The sequence below is a fragment of the Semicossyphus pulcher genome, unplaced genomic scaffold, assembly GCF_022749685.1.
Source record: "Semicossyphus pulcher isolate SPU_LCO1_2020_fin unplaced genomic scaffold, fSemPul1.0.p SCAF_13, whole genome shotgun sequence".
NCBI lineage: Eukaryota > Metazoa > Chordata > Actinopteri > Labriformes > Labridae > Semicossyphus > Semicossyphus pulcher.
Genome location: NW_027211637.1, coordinates 8,226,516 through 8,247,597, shown reverse-complemented (window position 1 = coordinate 8,247,597; position 21,082 = coordinate 8,226,516). Strand labels below are relative to the sequence as shown.

Sequence of the window (21,082 nt, the reverse complement as noted above, 5' to 3'; positions counted from 1 at the left end):
AAGAATTAATGGTTAACTGTTGGCACAAATGGGGTGCATCTTGGTGCAAGACCTAGAAAGGACACTCAAGAATCCACCGGTGAAATTTTTCTCTTCCTTAAAGCTCCTGCGAGGAGTTTTTCGCTGGTTATGAAACAGAATGAAATTCATTCTGATAACTCTATATGACCTACAAAATCAAACCAGACCATCAGCAACAAGATTGATTATTTCTATATAGTTATTTTTGAAATTGTAAAGTGAGTGATACATATGACTGTTAAAGAAAGCAGGATGAGATGTTTTGTCAAAAACCACCACTTAAGCATGCGCAGAACAAAATCAGCAAAAAGATAAGAGGTACGGCTTTGTCCACAGGGGGCGCCAAAATCAACATGAACCAAAGGTTCCCCACAGTAGCTTTAAGTTTTGGGCTTTTTTGCTAGCTCCTCCAAAAGTACTATGAACATGGAATATCATGGTTAGTTGATTATTGACATTATCCAACACTTTGCAGGTTAATTTATCTACTAATAAATGTAATTAATTTCTCTAAATTGTCATGGGTGTTAACTATTGCTTTGTCCAACTTTCCAATTCCCAAAAATATTACAACAATAGAGAACAACAAATTTTCATAATGTATATGTTGGGAAAAAAATCTTTATTTTAATTCAGAAAAAAATTAAAAGTGGCCTAAAGTCGAAAATTAAAAAAAAAAACTATGCGGGGCTTTAATCCCGTGTTTACATATAGGGCAGAAGGTATTTCATCGCACGACATTCCGAGGGAAGGGACTTCATGGTAAGCATAACAAGTGTAGGGACACATACGAATTTATAGTAAAATATCGCATCTCCGCACATAAGACAGAAAAATACAGCCCAATTAGATTTAAGCCGAAAACGTGTTCCATGATCAGGTTATGACCCGTAATTTGCTTCATCGAAAGCTTTCCGGGCTCTCTTCAGCTCCTCGTTCATAGTCAGCAGGTCTTTCACTCTGGCGAACTTCCTTGGGTCCTTGCGAATAAGAAAAACGATGTCCTCTACCTGGACTCGGCCCTGGCGTCCGATAGACATAGCTTTGTGAGTCATCTCCGTAATGAACTCAATCACCAAATCCTCCAGAATATCAACAGATTCGGTGTACGGGTTCTGGTCGTCTCCAAATCCGTACATCATGCACCGGAGCTCCTTAGAGAAGAGCCTCTTTCTCTTCCCGTGGCCGACATCCACTCCGCTGGATCCGTCCTCCACCTCCTCGTCGAAGCCAGTCTCGTCCTCCTCATCCGCCATTCTGCCTGAAAACACACGGATAGATTGGTTTAACTATCTCAGAGAATTGCAGGTACATTGCAATCGAACAGTAACAGATGCTAACAAAAAATAAGATTCGTTATAATTTAAAGCTGAACACAAACACATTATATCGAGCCCTAAAAGTTACCTTGCTCAGTACAGGATCACAACAGTCTGCTGTCTGTGTTGACTTCCGCCTCCGTCTTCTTCTTTTTTGAGTTAATGGCGGTTGGCAAACCAACTTAAAGGTGCTTTCCCGCCATCTACTGGACTGGAGTGTGGCGCAGTAGATTGGCAGGAGAGAAAGAAAAAAAACAAAAGAACAAAATAAGATTTTCTCTATAATTCCGGTTTCTCTGAAGTACTTGACTAGAAGACTGGGAAACTTACATGATGTTTTTTTGATGTCTGTGTTGACTTCCGTCTCCTTTTCCTCGACTGTGGAAGTGACTTAGGCGGGGAAAAGAGCTCATAGAAAACACTGCCCCTAGCGGTTGTTACTTTCAACTCTGTTTTCCTCCGACTCACAATTCTCATGGCGTGAACTGTTACACCACAAAGTTTGCACATGTTACACGGCCATATAATCAACATGACTGAAGGTAGGTTTCTTTAACAGTTAGGGTTTATGCCGTTTACCTTTCTGCTGCTAACAGCCAAACTCTATCAAAAAATACTATTTAAAATTGCCTTGCCTGTGTGTATTACCGCCTAGCTGCATTGTAAATTAGCTAGCCAAGTCTGTGTTAGTACAAACTTGATTATCCCACATTTTCATTTGATTGGTTTTGTGCTTTGTATTATTATTGTGAAAAAATCTACGAATGTTATATGGGTTTTTTTAATCTACGGAATGGTAGTAGGCAGCGACAACCACAACAGTAAAGTCAAAATGTATTACATAATTTTACTTCCTGGTGGGAAATGCTGATGCCGAATTAAAGAATGGTCCACACTAATTCGCGCTAAGTCTTGGGTTACAATGCATGTGACGTGTGGATGGGGATAAACAGAGCACCATTGTTCAAGGAGACTTTTTTCAAGGGAGTTCCGTATGAGGATGTCTCTGCACGTAAATGACACGATGCCACGGGGGACGGACTCTGTACTCTGTCACTAGTTGAAGAGGGCAGGTGATAGCGGTGATATCGTAACGAATCGCAGCGTTACTTTACACGTCATAACTGCTTTTTAACATCGTTTATCAAGGCGTAACTAACAAACCTCAGTGAACGATACGATGCCGGTTTACACAGCAAGCTAATGTGAAGTCACGTTATGGGGATATAGCCGTTAGCCCAGAAAACAATTGGACCTGTTAAACTAAGCGAAATAAGCATCTGGTGAGTGCTACTGTTACCTTAACGTTAGCTAGAAGAATTCATCCACCAAAACTCAAAGGATGAGGCTGTCAAACTGTTATAGTAAACCAACCGACTTCCTGTTGAATAAGCTGTAGTCAAACTGTTATTTTAATAGTGCTATCTGACATGACGTGGTCATAGTCACTCTTGTCTGTTACATTGCACGCTCTCTCGATATTTTATGCCGCAAGCTTTTTCTGCACTAAACCTTTCTACAGCTCTTCCATTCACTCATTGTACATATTTTTAATATATACAGTATATCATTTTTGGGTTTTTTTCCTATATTTTTTATTGTTTATTTTATTTCCATAACAGCAGCAATACTGCTGTACTAGCTTTGCAGTTTTGTAACTGTACATGTTCAACTATAGCATTATTGTACATAAATGCAACCAAACTCTAACTAGAGGTGGCAGTTATCGGTCACTGCAGTGATCTGGATCTTCAGCTGCAAGATTCGTTCATTAGACTTGTTCACGAAGTTGTTCAGTGACACTCTCAGTTCACTCTTACTCGATTATGAATGATGATGGCTCCCATCGCATTCACTGGTCTTCTCATAAAATCATCACGATATAACAGTTACTTGGCCCAACTTGTATAGCATAACCTTCTGACTTTATGATGTCTTATTAAAAACACATACTTCAGTTTGTGTCAGAGGTTTACACATCTGTGAATTGTCTTTGTATGCACGCCTGAAATACTTCCGCCCCACTTTTGTTCGTAATTGGGTCGTATCGTTCACAAGGACCATTCTCGTTCAGTGGACAAGAGAGACACATTTGATCAAGTGATACGTTCTGTAGTTCTCCTAACCACCAATGACATGGTCATTTGATACATACAGCCCTCCTCCAAAAGGCTATTGGTGCTTGCTAACATCAATCAGTCTGGTTTTCTAAAAGGAAGAAGGAAGGGATTGGGAAGCCACGAGCAGATCAGAGTGAACGGCAAGAACAAATCAATGAGTGGAATTTTTACCATCACAGGGGCTGGTCACGCTGATTAAACGTACATTTGAACACCATTAGAAACGGTAGATGACAAGTAACCAAGTTGCAGCCCACAAGTCTATTTGTAGTCGCTGAACCAAGTGTGGTAAAACTAGCAGGGGATTTTTGTTTTGTAAAATAGAAAATATACTTTAAAGTCCCAAATAATATAAAGTGTAATTGTTAATTGTATATATGTACATGAAAACACATTGATGTGTTCCCTTACATTCACAGTCATGTTCTGAGTAGAGTACCTTTCATTTTGTAATACCACAATATAATACTGCCAAAAGAAAAATAAATACCTTGATATAAAGTTTAGGTCATATCGCTCACCCCTACTATAATCCTATATAAAAGACCCAGACATAAAAAAAAAAAATACTGTGATATACTGTGAAACCGCCAGAATATTTTTAAAAATCCATGATACAGATTTTTAGTCATATCACCCTATACTAATTGAACATCAGTCGATCATTCAGTTAACTTAAAAGATTAGTTCTTTTTGAACGAATCGTTCATGACAGAACCATCTCTAACTCTAACGGTTTTCTCTCTCCCCAACTTCCTCTTCCTCTTCATGCTGTCTCTTTCTCGTTTTGAATCGATTCACTGTGGTTCCTAGGAAGGGCAACAGATTCAGTTTGGAGATGAACTTTCCACAGTAGCTGTCTTTTTGGACCGCTGATCCTGGCAACCCTGTATGGCGTGCCCTGTCCAGTTCCTCTGCCGGGGGCTTCGTACAGTTGGATTAGTTCTCCTCTACTATGCCTTCTCTATAGGCATCACCTTCTATAACAAATGGCTGATGAAGGTAAGCCACTGACTTTTGTCATTAATAAGAATGTTCCTCTGCACAGGATCTTGGTAGTACAGGACATGTATAGTAGGGGTGTAATCCTACATTGACATGGTTAAATATGGTGATTCATTGATAAATGATTCAATATCATCAATACATTGTGAAAACATCCATCCAAATTGCCAGCTGTAAGTTACACCCGCCAATGTCTGAGGTTCAGTAATACAATTGTCAAATAATGTTGTCTAAAAAGTAAAAGTAAAGTTGTCTTTTGTGAGCTGATACAGCTGATTGTATTAAGTAGGTGTATGATATTGTCCCTATTGATCATAGGCCCCTGAATTAAATTAATCAGAATCATGGAAGACTTTGAAATATCAGTAAACATTGTTTCTTTGTCCAAAAAATACATGCATTATCTTATTGTGATTTTTACCCCCACTTAATAGTGCATCTCCACTAGGAGGAGGTCTTGAGTAGGTAATTTCCATTTCCAAGTGTCTCATGGTTCAGTGTCCAGAGGCACTGGATTGTCTACCTCCACAAGGTTATCCAAGATGACCCTGTCCGTTTTTTCTCTCAGGACTTCCACTATCCCCTCTTCATGACGTTGGTTCACCTCACCATCAACTTCTGCCTATCGGCTCTGACAAGACGGGCCATGCAGTGCTGGATAGGGAAACCACGCATCATTCTGAGCTGGACAGATTACCTCCGTAAAGTGGCACCCACAGGTGAGATTGACCTGACTGCTCAGAAGGAAGCTCAAAGCATTCAGAGATAGAGAAAAATGCACTGATAGTCAATTCTTATCATGCTCACTGACTGAGGGAAGAATACTTTTTCTAAACAAATGCTCGCTGGCTAAAGTTCAAATTGATAAAAACATTACATCACAGCCAGGGGACAGTTGAAGTGTCTAATTATCTACAGAATAACCTCCATAAGTGTACAGATTTACTTACATATTTAACAGTATAACAGTATTTCTTTTTTAATTTTTATTTTTTGTGGGCTAACGTTTTGTGTTTTATCTTGAACCAATTACATTCACATCAAAATACCATATGAATTTGCACAATAGAGTCTTTGCCTCAAGCGAAGGAGTTCAAGTATCTCGCGGTCTTGTTCACGAGTGAGGATAAAATGGATTGTGAGATTGACAGGCGGATCGGTGCAGCATCAGCAGTAATGCAGGCGTTGTACCAGACCGTGGTGGTGAAGAGAGAGCTGAGCCTGAAAGCAAAGCTTTCGATTTACCAGTCGATCTACGTTCCAACCCTCACCTATCTTTACGAGCTTTGGGTAGTGACCGAAAGAATGAGATCGCAGATACAAGCGGCCGAAATGAGTTTCCTTCAGAGGGTGTCTGGGCTCAGCCTTAGAGATGGGGTCAGGAGCTCGGAGTAAAGCCGCTTCTCCTTCGCGTCGAAAGGAGCCAGTTGAGGTGGTTCGGGCATCTGGTTAGGATGCCTCCTGGGCGCCTCCCTTTTGGAGGTTTTTTCCGGGCACGTCCAACTGGGAGGAGACCCGGGGCAGACCCAGAGCTCGCTGGAGGGATTATATTTCCCGTCTGGCCTGGGAACGCCTCGGAAACCCCCAGGAGGAACTGGAAAATGTTGCTGGGGAGAGGGACGCTTGGGTCACCTAACTGAGTAGGCTGCCACCGCGACCCGGCCCCGGATAAGCGGAAGATAATGGATGGATGGATGGATTTGCACAATAGTAGTACATGAATATATTACGTGGTGTTTGTCTTCTAAATGTCCTATATTCTGTCCCCTTCACTCAGCCTTGGCAACAGCCTTGGATATTGGACTTTCCAACTGGAGCTTCCTCTTCATCACTATTAGCCTGTAAGTTAATGCCTTATGCTTTTGTTATTAGAAGATACTATAGCATGACCAATATCTGTTGGCCAGTGTTATGGGACCGATATGTGTCAATCAGTGATAAGTTGGTAAAAGCTTACCTTTTTTCGATAAGATATGTAATGCAGACATCATTGCTTGGGGTGATTAAACAACTTGTGGCATTACATAGTTTTGTAGTCACGTAGTATGTAGTACAATGTGCAATAATGTTGAATACTGTTAAATGAAGGTATTTGTTTTAGGAAGAATTCTTCTTTGTGTCTCTACAAATCTGAATGAACACTCTACATAATAATGGTCCATTTCCATCCCGCTAAAAATAAACGTATATATTTTTAATATCGGCCACCATATACAGATACTACTTCAATATATTTATTTAAGGTACACCATGACCAAGTCTTCGGCTGTGCTCTTCATCCTGTTCTTCTCCCTGCTCTTTAAACTGGAGGAGCCAGTAAGTGACCATTTTTTAACTTGAAATACTTGTGGAGAGAAGGTGTTCCTACTTGATTTATGTTCCTGCTTGATTTGTCATGCTGAAAGAGATAAAGAATGTTGTGCAGTTTGTATAAAGACACTTGACATGACAGAGGAAAAGCTTTGGTCTTTTTTTTTGGATTTAAAATATTACAAATACAATAAAAACAACCAACAACTTTAAGGAAATGCATGATGGCTGTAACATAGAAAATATTTTTTTTAAATCTAATAATTTCCTGTAAAAGCAGCAAGTGAATTGAGTGGTCAGAACGTATGCGAATACTTTTTCTTATTTAAAAAAAAAAAAGCAATATCATACTAATCTCTATTTACCCATTCTAAATAGAAATGTAGAATCTGTAGGCAGGAACGTGGATCTTAGGGATGGCAAGTGTTCTGGTTTCCGTTTGTAGTACCATTGTGGCCTGAGTAATGTTGACCAATCACGTATCAGCAGGCTGCGGCAGGAAAAACAGTCCGTGTGAAGAGCATAAGCAGGCGTAATGACATCCCATTCTACAAACTGTCTAGAACTTAAATTAAACTTGAGATAAATTCGCTGTGTCACAAACACTGTTCAGCGTTTAGATTTCCCGACTTCCTTGAATGCATCAGATCAATCCGACCTCAGTTCAACAAACAAGCATTTTAAAAGTAGTTTTCTTCTCCTCTTGAGGTCAGACCTGACAAAGCTTCATTTTTACTTTCACAAACCTGCATCATGATGTTGTAATGTCGACAAAAGCAAGACCCGTAAATTAAAGTAAATCACAAGAAAAAACATTTTTCTGTAAACAATGCAGCACGAAGAAAAGGAAGTCTTGGCTGGAAGTTGTTTATCGCTTACCGCCCGGCATGTTCACCGCTGTCCCCAGAGGCTGTATCGTCATCAGACTATAGCCAATAGGATCAGAGATTGATGTCATACGAATGCAGAACCTTGCTTTGTTCTCACTGGGGTCCGTTTAAACATGATTATTCAATACTACTTGGGCAACAAACAGCTACTAATAGAAACCAGAACACTTCTGACAAAAATCGTGTCCTGTGCCTATAGATTCTGCATTCATATGCATATACATCTTAAAAGAGATAATAGTACCACAGTAAAATCAGCAAACATCATTTATGGCTGCTATTTCCAGTTGTGCCTCCTCACTATTGGTTCTAAATGAACATATTTTTGTCTATACAATTAGTACCTAAATAGCTATGTTGCATGTAAAAAAACTAGCATGTAATTTATTTATTTGTCAGTGGTGATGTAAGATATACAGCTTTTGTCTCATATTTCCTAGCGACCACAACATATGCGAGCATGTTTCTTCAGAGAAGAGAGCTTTTCTTACATAAGAGTTAGCTTAACAACAAGAAGAAAGTTGCTTGAAAGAGCTGATTACTTTGGGGACATAGGCCAATTCAGCAATTATCTTAACAAATAATGTAGAACTAGTACAAAGCTGAATTAATGATATGTACATTGCTACTGCAGTGTTTAATTTGAGCGCTGAAATACATGTTATTCCACAAAGAGTAGAAAAAAACACTGCTATGGACAGCTAATGAAATCTAAACCAATCACATTGTTAGTGGCAAAGTCAGTTCCCATTCAAGACCAGTAAAGAGCTTAAGATGTCCAACATGGCTGCCAAATGATGTGTTGTGTCACTAAAAAGCCAATTCAAGGTCTTTACACATTAAAATATATGATATATATCTAAAAGTGAATCTGATAGTACAAATATATTCACAAATAATAACACAAATATTTAGTATGTCTTCAGATTAATTCTGATATATTGTCATCTTCTTTTATGTTGTACTACTGTATCTTATCACCGCTCTCTTCTGTTGTATTCCCTCCGACTAGAACCCATTCCTAATCGTGGTGGTCCTGCTGATCGCCTGTGGTCTGTTTATGTTTACATTTGAGTCAACCCAGTTCAACCTGGAGGGCTTCATCATGGTGCTAATGGCGTCCTTCTTAGGGGGGATACGGTGGACCCTCACCCAGGTCCTAATGCAGAAAGCTGAGCTGGGTCAGTGATGTGTCACTATCCTGTTACGAGTTTCTTTACTTGTGGGCATTAAATCCACCTTCTAAATTCAAATACTTTCCAGACTTTCCTCTGCTCCACAACGGCTGCAATCTGAAAACAATTATAAATGTATGTGTAGGTGTCAATGTGTAATGGCATTTTGTCCTCTGACCTTCAATTAATTTTTGGTAGATAGGCTTTCTTGTGAAACCTATGACACATGCTCTACAGATTTCAAATGATAAATTTAGAGATGCACCAATTGAGAAAATCAGGGCCGATACCGATGTTTAAAATAAAAATTTTGCCGACGGGCGATGCTGATGTTTTTTTCAATAACTGTCATTTTTGTAATTATTAATGCCCTCGTCTGGATAAGGGGCCAAAATTAACTTTAATTATAAAAAGAATTATTTATTCAGGCCTTCATCACACTCTTTGAGAAAGCATGAATTCAATCTTTAAAATTCCCAATACATCTTTTTATTTAAACTTCTTTCACATAAAAATCTTTTTTCGAAACATAACTGCCTGAAAAGCGTCTTTAGCCTGTTTTAGAATCACCTGGTCATAGTACAAACATTTTTCAGTGCTTACTGCCTAACAAAAATCTTTCTGAAAACGTAAATACTTTTATGCTCAAATTAAATTTACTGCACAATCAAAGCAGTTAAATGATATAAAAACATCGGCCACCTTTTTTGCCGACGGACCGATGTCTGACAACATGGCTGATATTGGCCGATTCCGGTGTTCAGCCGACGCATCGGTGCATCCCTACATAAATTACAAACACTTGGTTTAATTTCACCCCTATGAAAATAGTATATTCAATATCCAACCAAGAGAAGAATCAAATAAGATTTACAATTCAACCTGTGACAGGACTATTACATACATTACATACATTTACATCTTCCTCCAACTTCACTCATTTTTTTTATATTTTCATCCAGGTCTTCAGAACCCAATAGATGCCATGTACCACCTACAACCGCTCATGTTTCTTGGCCTTTTTCCTCTCTTTTTATTTAATGAAGGTGAGTACAGTCTTAAGCAGTGGTTTGTAATCCCAAAAATGTTCGCCAGCATTGTAATAACCATGTAATTTGATTTGTCTTATCATCAACCCAAGAAAACATCATTGTTGATTCTCCCATATGTCCCTTTTTTCAGGGCTGAGCCTTAGTACCTCAGAAAAGTTATTCCGGGTGACCGAGCTCTCACCTCTCCTGTATTCACTCTTCACACTAAGCATCGGCGGCTTGCTGGCTTTTGGTTTGGGTTTCTCAGAGTTCCTTCTAGTCTCCAGGACTTCCAGCCTCACTTTATCCATTTCAGGGATCTTCAAGGTACTTTTAAGTTTCTGTATGTAGTATGACTTTTTTTTACTTCCTGAACAGCTGAGTTTAACGTTTGAACTTCCTCTTCTTGCTTTTGGTGCTTATTGAAGGCTAATTAGCCCTAAGCCTTACACACATTTTGAAACTATACAAAAATTGCATCGAGGCAAGTCAAACCAATTTTATTATATAGTGCTAAATCATTACAGCAGTTATCTCAGAACATTTTTACATAACAGAGACAGTTCTCTTTAAAAGTATTTACAGAGACTCAACAATTCCACCCTGAGCAGACATGTATACAACATTCAGCTTCTTCCAGTTTGGTGAAACTCCATTTTCTTTCAACAAACATTCTGGGATGTTTACTTTAATTTGCAGGTTTGGTGGTTATACCATTGAGGTAACCTCCTTTTGTTTATCTCTGAAACTGAAAAATAGTCTGAGTTGTCAGGTCAGTTTTATTCTAAAATGGCAGGCTTTGTAAAATCAGCAGAGAATCTAAGTTGCATTCCATTTTACATTTATCCAACAACTTTTGTTTACTGTGGCATAAAGAGCACCACTTATTCGTCAAGGCTCACAGAGCTGCACTGTTCTAGTCTTGTTCAGACTTATCTAATACACCCCTCCCTTAATTCCTTTATTGTTTTGTTTTTCTGTAGGAGGTGTGCACTCTGCTTTTGGCAGCATCTCTGATGGGAGACAAAATGAGCATGCTTAATTGGCTGGGATTCGCTGTGTGTCTATGTGGCATCTCATTACATGTGGGACTCAAGACATATTATTCAAAAAGTAAGTGCTCTTTTTTTGTTGTTATTGTTCATTTAACTTTTAGAGTTTGTTTAAAAAAACATATCGAGAGTCAATCAGATATTTAAAAGCCCTCTACAGATAGGTTTAACAAATGTTCCACTTGGAATAATAATGTGTGATACAGATATAACAATATTAATGTATGATATGGGTTTTCAGGTGAAAATCTACAAAAATCATCTTTAGTTTTTCCCTCATTTAAATATCCACTATGTATGGAAGTTAATTTCAAAAGTTTGACTGCTGTGCACATGATGTCTCCTCTAAAATCTCTAGACTCAGGTTTCAAGTTTCCAATCTACACTGCATGGAGACAGAGTGCAACGCATAATCCTCTTAAAACAACACCCACTAGTGGGGAAAACAATCAACACCTTAATATGCAAGCAAGCGCTGAAATGCTAAAAATTGCCCGTAGTTAGCTTAAAACGTAGTATTTCAGCATGTAAAGGAAAATCTTAAAGGGGCCATATCTTTTAAATTGATATATTCCGTGTTTTTCTGGAATTACACTTTTAAAAAGGTCGCCTCTGAAATGGGCCGTTAAAAAACCTTTCTTTCGCTGAAATTGACCAATCATCATTCACCATTGTTCACCTCAGGCTGCCTACTTGCACTAGCTTGTAGTCAAGTTGTTTCAAGTCAAGATTTCAGCTTACTATTCTGATACCTCCTGGCGATTCTGGCTCATACATATAAGGCAAGATAATCGATCCTAGAGTCATGTTTTCTACAACTTTGGAGTGACAGTGCAGTGTGTCCGCTCCCCCACGTGTGTGAGCCCACAATTGGGCCTATACTGTCACTCCAAATACTGTCAGCCAATCGTGGTATGTTTGTCTCAGGAGGAACGAAAGACTCTGAAAAATAATTAAATTAAAATATGTATACAATTTTTAAAACGAAACAAACTTTACCAATGTGATTCAAAAAGACACAAAATTGATTGCACAGCTAAAATATGTCAGCTTTAACGCCCTTTGTCTACCAGAGAGGAACACGTATATTGACAAACTCAATATTGTCAGGCTTTAAACGTGTCCTTTCTCCTTACTTGGTTTTTGTCTGAGAAATGAGCACACTAAATGGCTAGAAGTACTTTGATATTTACAACTATTTGGTGGAATCCCCAATTAGGGATCAAAACCAGGCCATGCATAGCTTAGGTTTGATCTTGAGATTTTGTCTCTGCAAACAACTCGGTGTTGTATCTCACAGATCCCTCAAATAATTTATTTTATCCACTTTTGTCTTGTTAAAGATCTAGTTTTCCACTCTGGATGCTTATTAAAACTTTGTTCTGGGTTCTTAACCTTGTTGGCAGTGCATCCTTGCACGCAGAACCTTTTACACATCTTTCTGTTGCTGTCTAGCAGAAAAAAGTGACGAGGAGGAACCCTCACACAATAAAAAGTCAAAGAAGAGGGATGAATTGTGCTCCGTCTCTATACTGCACCATAATTAGCTTCTAAAGTGAAGCTCGACATCAAACATTTTAAGTAGATGGGGGTTTAAAGAAATGATCATAATGATGTCAATTTTCCGATATTTTTTCATCAGGTAAAGGCCTGTCTTTAAGGCAACTTAACAGCAAGAGCCCAGAGCTTGAGTTTCCATTGCTGCGGCAGAACGGAGACGAAAGAGAGGATTCAGCTGCTGATGAAGACGAGGAACAAGAAATCAGTCTGCACTGACATTACAGGATACATGCAAATGTCAGTCTGGTCTGTCTTCATACCACTCACTCCTTCATCTGAGGGTTGAAGGAGTGACATCAAACTTTGAAAAACTGATATATTTAAGAAACACTGCCACAAAAAGAGGGAACCGCCTCTTGAGCTCCTTTCCTCCACTAATCATGTCTTCATTCCAGACCAGCGCGGCATTATCAGCCGTACATTGACTGTGGACACAAGTTATGATCTTTTGCCTTAGGGAAGCTTCAAAAATGTAGCTGCTACATCTAAGTGTCAACAAAGTGTGATGTATGGAGAGAAAAAAGGGATACTCTGACACCTTGAATTGTAGTTGGTCATTTTTCTTGGCTAGAAACTTGACACTGTGGGAATATCGTCTTACTGTGTTTAGTGTCTGTCTTGATATTTTGACAATTTTAATTAAATATACTTAAAAGGCTTGCGCTGCTAACTGAAAATAGAGCATTTATTTCAGCCAAGTAATAAGCTGTAAGGGTTGGGGACCAGGTAAAGATTCTTAAAGTAAAGGTCTCCTGCTTTATTATTTGCAGAGATGTGGAAAGACTGTACCTTAATGTGCCTTGTTAACGTCACAGCAGTCGAGAAGACTACTTTAAAGAGCTATTTTTCAAAATCCATTATGATTACATCAGCTATTATGTAGCAAAAGTACTTGAGTTGAAAGCCATTTCAAAAGTAACCTTTTTTGAATGTTTTTTCATGATTTTCTTTATAATGCAGCATTGTTGCACTTCAGTGAGGACAACAAAGGTAATTTTTCATTTCAAAATAAATGTGTGAAATTAACTCTGAAATGTCGCTTTTTCTCTTTCCTCATTAAAGCTCCTGTGAGGAACTTTTGGTTTGTGTTGATTTTGGCGCCCCCTGTGGAGAAAGCCGTACCTCTCATCTCTTTGCTGATTTCGACCTGTTCATGCTTAAGTGGTAGTTTTTAACAAAAAATCTCATCCTGCTTTCTTTAACAGTCATATGTATCACTCACTTTAAATTTTTGCCCTGAAAATGTCAACAAAGGCAGCATGCAGTTAATCGCTTTGTCGGACACCTACCCCCCGCCAGCAGTTTCAGGCATTCAAAATAACTATTTAGAAATAATCAATCTTGTCGCTGATGGTCTGGTTTGCTTTTGTAAGTCATATAGAGTTATCAGACTAAATTTCAGTTGGTTTCATGACCAGCAAAAAACTCCTCATAGGGGCTTTAACTTACATTTTATTCCATGACATAATATTCACGCATGGGTGAAGATGTCATGCCAGCTTTTTCTATCATTGCAAAGTTTATCTGAAGTTAACCTGATTAATTGTCATCCTTCAGGCAGCTCAGGTCTACTTTGCATCCATGTACTCTGATGGCTGGCAAAGTTATTTTCAAGGGCACCAAAATCGGCAAAAGAGAAGGGTAAGGTATAGGAATAAAAGGAGGGAAAGGTCAGGGTAAGAGTTTTTTATATTGCATTTTCAGAATAAAGCTGAAAGGTTGACAACTAGTGTTGAGAATTACGGCTCTTTGAAGGGAGCCGGAACTTATGGCTCCGTTCCTTTCCGAGAGCCGTTCATAAGATCCGGGGTGAGAGAGTGGTCAGACTTGCGAATGTGCCTGTACTCTATTCTCCCGTGTCAAGACACACATATTTAAAATTCTGCACTTTTAAAACGTAAAAGCAAACAGCAGAATAATGTAGGAACAATTAATCAACAACATTGATTTGCAAATAATTTATGATACAACAGAGATGTCAACAAAAAAACAACAAACTTGGCGGAGGGGTATAATGTTAATCACCGTCAGCACTATGCTGTGGCGATATGATTCCGCTGCACGTGACCTAGTATAGCGGAGTTGCAGTTGAAAAAAGCTGCCTGTGGTGATTCGGTATAAAGGAAAGTGGATCCAGTGAAATTTGGTCACAACTGTACAAATAACGGCTCTCACCCACGACTCGATTCCCGTTGTTCACACCAAAGAGGCGTTCAAATGAATCGAATCGTTCGCGAACGTCACAACACTACTAGAACTAATATTTTTTGTTTTGAAGAAAACATGAATCAGTACAGATTTATTTTTTGTATATATACCGTGCATCAAAACTGTCCTCTATACTCTTTTGCACAATTCATATATTTGAAATATAACTGTGTTGTACAGTTTTAATTTGTACTTTTAAATTGATGTCTGTGACTTACAGGTGGTATCTTTGCTCTAATTAGCCACAGTTTTCCTGCTCTCTGTGATGCAGTCACACAAAAAATTCTTAAAGCTCCTTTGAGGAACTTTAGGTTTATGTTGATTTTGGCACCCCCTGTGGACAAAGCCTTACCTCTCATATCTTTGCTGATTTTGTCCTGTACATACTTAAATGGTGGTTTTTAACAAAAAATCTCATCCTGCTTTCTTTAATAGTCATATGTATCACTCACTTTAAATGTTTACCCAGGAAAATGTTAACAAAGGCAGCATGCAGTTAATCGCTTTGTCTGACACCTACCCCCCCCCCCCCCCCCGCCAGTGGTTTCAGGCATTAAAAAAACAATATAGAAAATAATCAATCTTGTCGCTGATAGTCTGGTTTGCTTTTGTAAGTCATATAGAGTAATCAGACTTAATTTCAGTCTGTTTCATAACCTGATAAAAACTCTTAATTAATCGATTGTGCACCTGGTTGACCTGCCAGCACGCCTTCGTGTAGTTTAGCCTCGGAGTATGGTCAAGTTCCAACACAGCTGTTTGGAAATTATTTAAGCATACTCTAATGCAGTTTTAATAGAAAATAGGTGTCTGATGTGAAGCAGCTTTCCTTGCAAGTATGTCACAGGCATTTTGGCAAATGTTGCGAATGTGACGCAGATTAAATTTAATAAATAGCACGACATAGCTACTCGTTCCTATAGCACAGTGCTACATTCAATCACCTTGTGCTTACTGGACCTGTGCCTAGGTGCTCTTTTGAGGTTTTTATAACCTTGCCCGGAGTGCCACGCCCATGCTGGAGCAGCGGGGCGGCCTTGCTTCTCGGATTTCAGCCCGAGGAGTTCAGATACAAGTTGATGTGAGGAGCTGCCTTCACAATCAAGCGGAACTGGTGCGTGTTGACATCCCACCACTGGAATGCTTGTGTGGAGTCCCTCTGAAGGAAGAACGTGCACTCAGCTAACAGCCAGGTAAGACCTCACCTGGCTTCTCCGAGAAGGCGACAAGAAAGTTGATATAGCACAGTTTTTATCTGTTGTCTAAACGTTGTGTCGCAGGTGAACAACTGAAACAGGCTAAAGTTATAATTTGAAAGCATAGTTGCCGTCCGTTGTTCGAATCTTTTGTACAATAGGCTGCTTGAGAAAATTACACAGTTCAATTCCTATTTCTGAATTATACACACTTAAAAATAGTTTTTAAGTATTAAATAATTATTGCTTAAACAACATTAATTACTAAGTCTTGCCTCTTAAGCAGGCAACAAGCTGTTACGCAGCTATTGAATAACTACACTCATTAGCTAAACGCTTAAAACTTTGGTAGCCGACCGCTAAATATGCGTGCACTATAATTGTTCATTTAAGTCCGCCATTATAGAGTGACATTGTTAAACTTATTCATCTGTTGGCCACCTGAGTAGCCTAAACCTGCAAGGTTCAGTGGAGTTCATACTCTTAGTGGTGTCATTTTTTCCAGGTGAGCTCACCTTCAGGGCAGTAAAGGTGTCTGAAGCGGTTTTGAGACCATTTAAATCTTGTTGTAGTTAATAGATACAAAGTGTAAAAATGATTTATTGAACATCTTTCACCTTGGATATCCTAAGGTATGAACAATATAATGTTTTTCTCTTGGTGTCTGTAATAATGATATTTTCCAACTCGTTCTGACTGATGCTGATTCTGATTTATGGAAAAAAAATCCGAGACCACGAACTCTCTGTATATATTGGCAATTGACATATTAACATGCCTACTCTTATAATGATTGACTATATGCATGCATATAGGCAATCATCATGCAAACATAATGCAAACATAAGACGTATTTATTATAAAATAATAAAAATACTTCATGTCAAACATGTCATATTTAACATTTTTAAAAGTTCATATCACCACTTAATGTATAGGAGCATGACGTGAAGGCATTAGATCATATGACCAGTCAAAGGATTGCGTTGTGTAACCATAATTAAAGTGTCATCTTATCACCTGTGTAAAAGGCAGACATGTCCATGTTCATTAGGGACTTGTTTCAATATTCTATTTTTAAAGCCCTTCTACCAGCGGATACTGATGACATACCAATATAATCATGCGTCCCTGTATAATGCTATTATAATTCCATGGACTGACAAACAAATGTTAGAAATACAAATGTAATGATATATTGTCTTTTCTTATGCATAAAGGGCAAAACTGACTTATTCCAAATGGTCCCTTATTTTGGCAAAATAATGGTAACATAATGGCCTATAGCACTTTTAGTTTCAGTCAAAGGGAAAATGGATTAAATGTCTACTGAATAAACTTTTAAATGTTTATTTAAAAAATGATTTAAAAAAATTCCAATAGCTCATTTTTATTGCATTTTTATTGCATTGGCCCACAGTTTGAAAAAAAGGTCACACAAAAGAAGACAATAAACATTCGTCTGGGCAAGTAGACCGACAACAATTGTCAAACAATACCCATCTGTCCTTTGGATAGGTAGGCGACATACAGCTCAAGTTCTAGCCCAAGCTCTTGACAACATTCAGGCAAGCAGAAACATGACACATGAGTAGAACATACAAGAAGAGCGATACGGTCACGTCACATCCTGCACATGATGGCTGTATATCTCTGTCAGAAAAGCCTTTAGGCGGGCTGGAAATATCTCTTCGGTGGTGGTCTGTCTAGTCATGAGGTATATCCTAAATACTGGTAGTGGGCTCCAAAGTGTGTAAGCAAATATGTAAAGCAAAGACACAATGTGGCATTAATAGATCTAATATATGAAGACTGTTACATGAGGTTTGCTCACTGTGCTATCATTAAAGCTGTAAAGTGTTATTTACTTTGTTTACTGTCCTTTCTTCACCCTTTCCCTATATAATTTTCACAGTTTTAAACTGATCCCAGTGAACCTCTATATTTATCAAAACAACTGGATAATTGCATTTATTCTGGGGACTGTTCTCACACGGGGTCATAGGTCTGTGACCTCCAGCATAATAACTGAGCCAGACAGTTAATAGTTGTTCTGCCTGCATTTTATCAAACAATGTTCTTATTCACAGAGAACTAATGTCTGAGTTGTTGCCCTTGGTTTCTGAAGAGCACCTGCCCACACAATTCTGAATAATTATTTCTCTGTAATTTTTCAGCATGTTTAGCTTTATGTTGTTGTAACATAATGAGCTGTTATAATTTAACTTTTTATTCATAACCCCTGCAATGCAAATATACCTAGTTTTAATATCAATATTGCAGCTGTACTGTAGCAGATTGGAACCAATGGCCCTTGTCGTGCTCTAAACAACTGCAGTTATTGATATAATCCCAAGACTGCAATTTCTAAGCATCAAACATTTTAATGATGGAGTATGTGCAGTTGAAGGAATGAAAGACATGAATGTTGGTGAAGTGCTAACTGTTGTCCCTCTCAGACAGAGGCGTGTTAGTTTTATGGGCTCTTAAAGTGCAGCGTGTTTGTTAATGTGTGTGTGAGTGTGTGTCATTAGCTGTGTGAAGTTGAGGGTCTGTAATAGGGATGAGCACTGAAGCACCTGTAGTTTGAGGCGGTCATAAAAGAGTTCCCATGGGAAAAGGTGACAGTTTAAAATGGTTGATGCCATGTTTTTTTTTCTTATTCTCTTTATATTGTCTGCCACCTCCTTTTTTATTTTAATGATTGATTAATCAGCTGATCATTTTCTTGATTAACTTTTTGGTCCCTAACATGTCAGAAAACAGTGTATAATGCTGCAAGTTATTACGTATCTGTGGGTTTGAACTGTTGTTCCTTTTGCTATGATGGAAAAGAAAGAAAAACAGCCACATTTCATATTTGAGAAGCTGCTACAAGTGCATTTATGTCATTTTTTTCTTGAAAATTGAATACAATTATTACCCGATTACTATTATTAATTGTTTTCTGTCGATTTGCAGGAGATATTAGTTTTTCACAAGCCAGCCAGTAACATCTTAATTGGATCCTTACTCGACTGTTGCCTTGTTAAAGTTTACCAAGTGTTTGAGCACTTTGACATAGAGAGACACAGTTGATTAACTACTGTATATGTAATAAATTCTATTTTATTTAAATATAAATGTATGACAAATAAAACTATATTGAACATTCATACCTCTGTTTTGCATGTTTTTAGGCTCCACTCATGTCTCAGCACCTTCTTGCTTCATCATCATCATCTGTCGGGCTAATGCTGTGGTTCCTGCTCAGTGTCCTGTTGCTGTCCTCAGGGGTCCGTGGCCAAGGTAGAACACCTTTCCTGACCATTTTTAACATTTGATTACTTATAGTAGGAGATTATGTCAAATACCCAGCTTCATATGATGTCAAAGTTGCAAAACATGCTGCTGTATTTAGTTTAAATCTCAATGAACTGCTTATGATTATGATGAGTATCTGTCATGTAGTAAGGAGTATATATGAGTGAACTTAAGTGGTTTCAGTCATAGCCTTGTTCTCAACGACTTTATAACAAAGTCACTTTCAAAGCCAAATGACAGATTAAACATGCAAACTTAGCATAGCTTTCAAGTGAAGAAAATACAGCGTAAGTACTACTGTTACAGAAATCAGGATCAGCTTTATCAGCCAGGTATGTACACATACGAGGAATTGGACTCCGGTTTAACTTTGCTCTCTTTGTACACTTAAACATAAAATATTAAAAATGAAACTAATATTTTCAAGCCTACAATAGACATTAAATATCAAGCTAGTATCTACAAGCCTGCAAAAGACTAATTCATCCTTAAGTGGCATTATAAAGTGATTTAAGAGGACTTTCTCATATTTAGAATTTTTTCCCCGGGCCGGTTGTGAATGAAATTAAGAAGAGGTTCAAACCTGTCACCTCCCATACACAGAACTAAAACACGATACTGAATTTATTTAAAAATAAAACAAAATACCCTTATTCAAAAATATTCTCAACTTCACAAGGAGATTTGAAATGGCCTCCAACTTGAAAGAGGAATTTAAGGAGGACCAGCAAATATGGAACGACATTCTGGACATTATTTAGACTTCCCAGACTTCCCAGACTCAAGAGACAGACAGTGCAAGCTTCATAACCTGTAAACAATACACCCCTAGGTACACCCACTCTTTATTCAAACTATAATTTTACCTATTTCCACAGTAACCTCATGTGTTTTTATTTATTTATTTTATTTTACTTAGTTATTGTACCTTTATTTTTATTTGTTGATATCTCTGTGTCAAAATTTTGTCCACTTGGAAAAATTTAAAAGAATTCAAATTTAAATGGAAAAAAACCCAAGGAGATTTGAAAGATTTGATGATTTTTTTTAAAGCCATATTTTTAAACAGTTCTTTCAGTAGCTGCTTGGAAAATATACACTACCAGTCAAAAGTTTGGACACATTTTCTCATACAAGTGAATGGGAAAGTGTGTCCAAACTTGACTGGTCTTGTATAATCTCCATGACTATCACATCCTCACAGTCATATCAGTGCTGCTTTACTATAAAAGGCTCTAACTTGATGTCAAAACATTCCCTCTGTATGTCTGTCACTTTGCTTGTCGAATAAGACCTTACTGACACTTGTAATTGTAATGTTTTTGTCTGCTGATTTCTGTGTGAGATCTTTCTCTTTTACTCTTTCAGAACATTTTTATGAATGAAACTTGCCCACAAACAGAACAAATCTGGAAGCATTTAATGGCAATTATAGGTTGATCATGCTGATGATCAAATCTCACAGCTGTGCAAATCAGAGAGTTGACTCAATCTGATTCGGACAATCTTACAAGCAAATCTCTTAAATATTAGCAGAGAAACTGCTATCCTGGCTGTTCTAGTCGGCAATTAAATAACATTCAAGTTAAATTTGTACTAATCCATATTTGATTAATTTGCTCAGTAAAAATATTTGTTCTCCTGCTGGTTTACAATACATAAAAATGCAAATGCATAAATTTTCGCCTTTTTTGTAGTATCTTTTATTAATTTCACAATCAATTTATCCTACATTTCTTGAATGAAACGATCAACAAGATTCAAAGGGTTTATTATTTTAGAGCTGAACTAAAACTGATTGCCCCCTTACCCCTCAGAGCAGGGACTGCAGCTACTGTATTTGTCTGCTCGTCTGCCTTCCTGTGTGGAAAAGTTGTTTTGTTAGTGGGTCT

General features: G+C 38.0%; 2 protein-coding genes across 4 annotated transcripts in view; one reads left to right on the top strand and one right to left on the bottom strand.

Moving 5' to 3' along the window:
• Window positions 1-624: 624 nt before the first annotated feature.
• On the bottom strand, window positions 625-1,536 carry taf13 (TATA-box binding protein associated factor 13). The gene is made up of 2 exons (XM_069660532.1): window positions 1,429-1,536; window positions 625-1,282 (listed from the first exon to the last, which is right to left on the bottom strand). Exon 2 carries the CDS (start codon window positions 1,275-1,277, stop codon window positions 903-905), a length of 375 nt encoding a protein of 124 aa, XP_069516633.1. The 5' UTR covers window positions 1,278-1,282; window positions 1,429-1,536; the 3' UTR covers window positions 625-902.
• A 263-nt stretch (window positions 1,537-1,799) lies between these two features.
• The window catches only part of LOC138590248 (solute carrier family 35 member C2-like), a 50,417-nt gene continuing 31,134 nt past the window's right edge, over window positions 1,800-21,082 (top strand). Inside the window, exons 1-10 of one of the 3 annotated variants that reach the window (XM_069660857.1) lie at window positions 1,800-1,882; window positions 4,274-4,462; window positions 5,034-5,184; window positions 6,243-6,306; window positions 6,709-6,781; window positions 8,678-8,846; window positions 9,803-9,886; window positions 10,023-10,198; window positions 10,855-11,028; window positions 11,960-12,006. In XM_069660857.1, the coding sequence (XP_069516958.1) occupies window positions 4,352-4,462; window positions 5,034-5,184; window positions 6,243-6,306; window positions 6,709-6,781; window positions 8,678-8,846; window positions 9,803-9,886; window positions 10,023-10,198; window positions 10,855-11,028; window positions 11,960-12,006 (1,049 nt within the window). In that variant the 5' untranslated portion in view covers window positions 1,800-1,882; window positions 4,274-4,351. Of the gene's footprint in view, window positions 1,883-2,430; window positions 2,624-4,273; window positions 4,463-5,033; window positions 5,185-6,242; window positions 6,307-6,708; window positions 6,782-8,677; window positions 8,847-9,802; window positions 9,887-10,022; window positions 10,199-10,854; window positions 11,029-11,959; window positions 12,007-12,565; window positions 13,505-21,082 lie in introns of those variants that run through there. The other 2 variants (XM_069660855.1, XM_069660856.1) reach the window with 2 other exon arrangements.

Excerpts from the sequence above, each read along its gene's own strand:
- taf13 (XM_069660532.1), bottom strand. The coding sequence starts at position 1,277 with ATGGCGGATGAGGAGGACGAGACTGGCTTCGACGAGGAGGTGGAGGAC.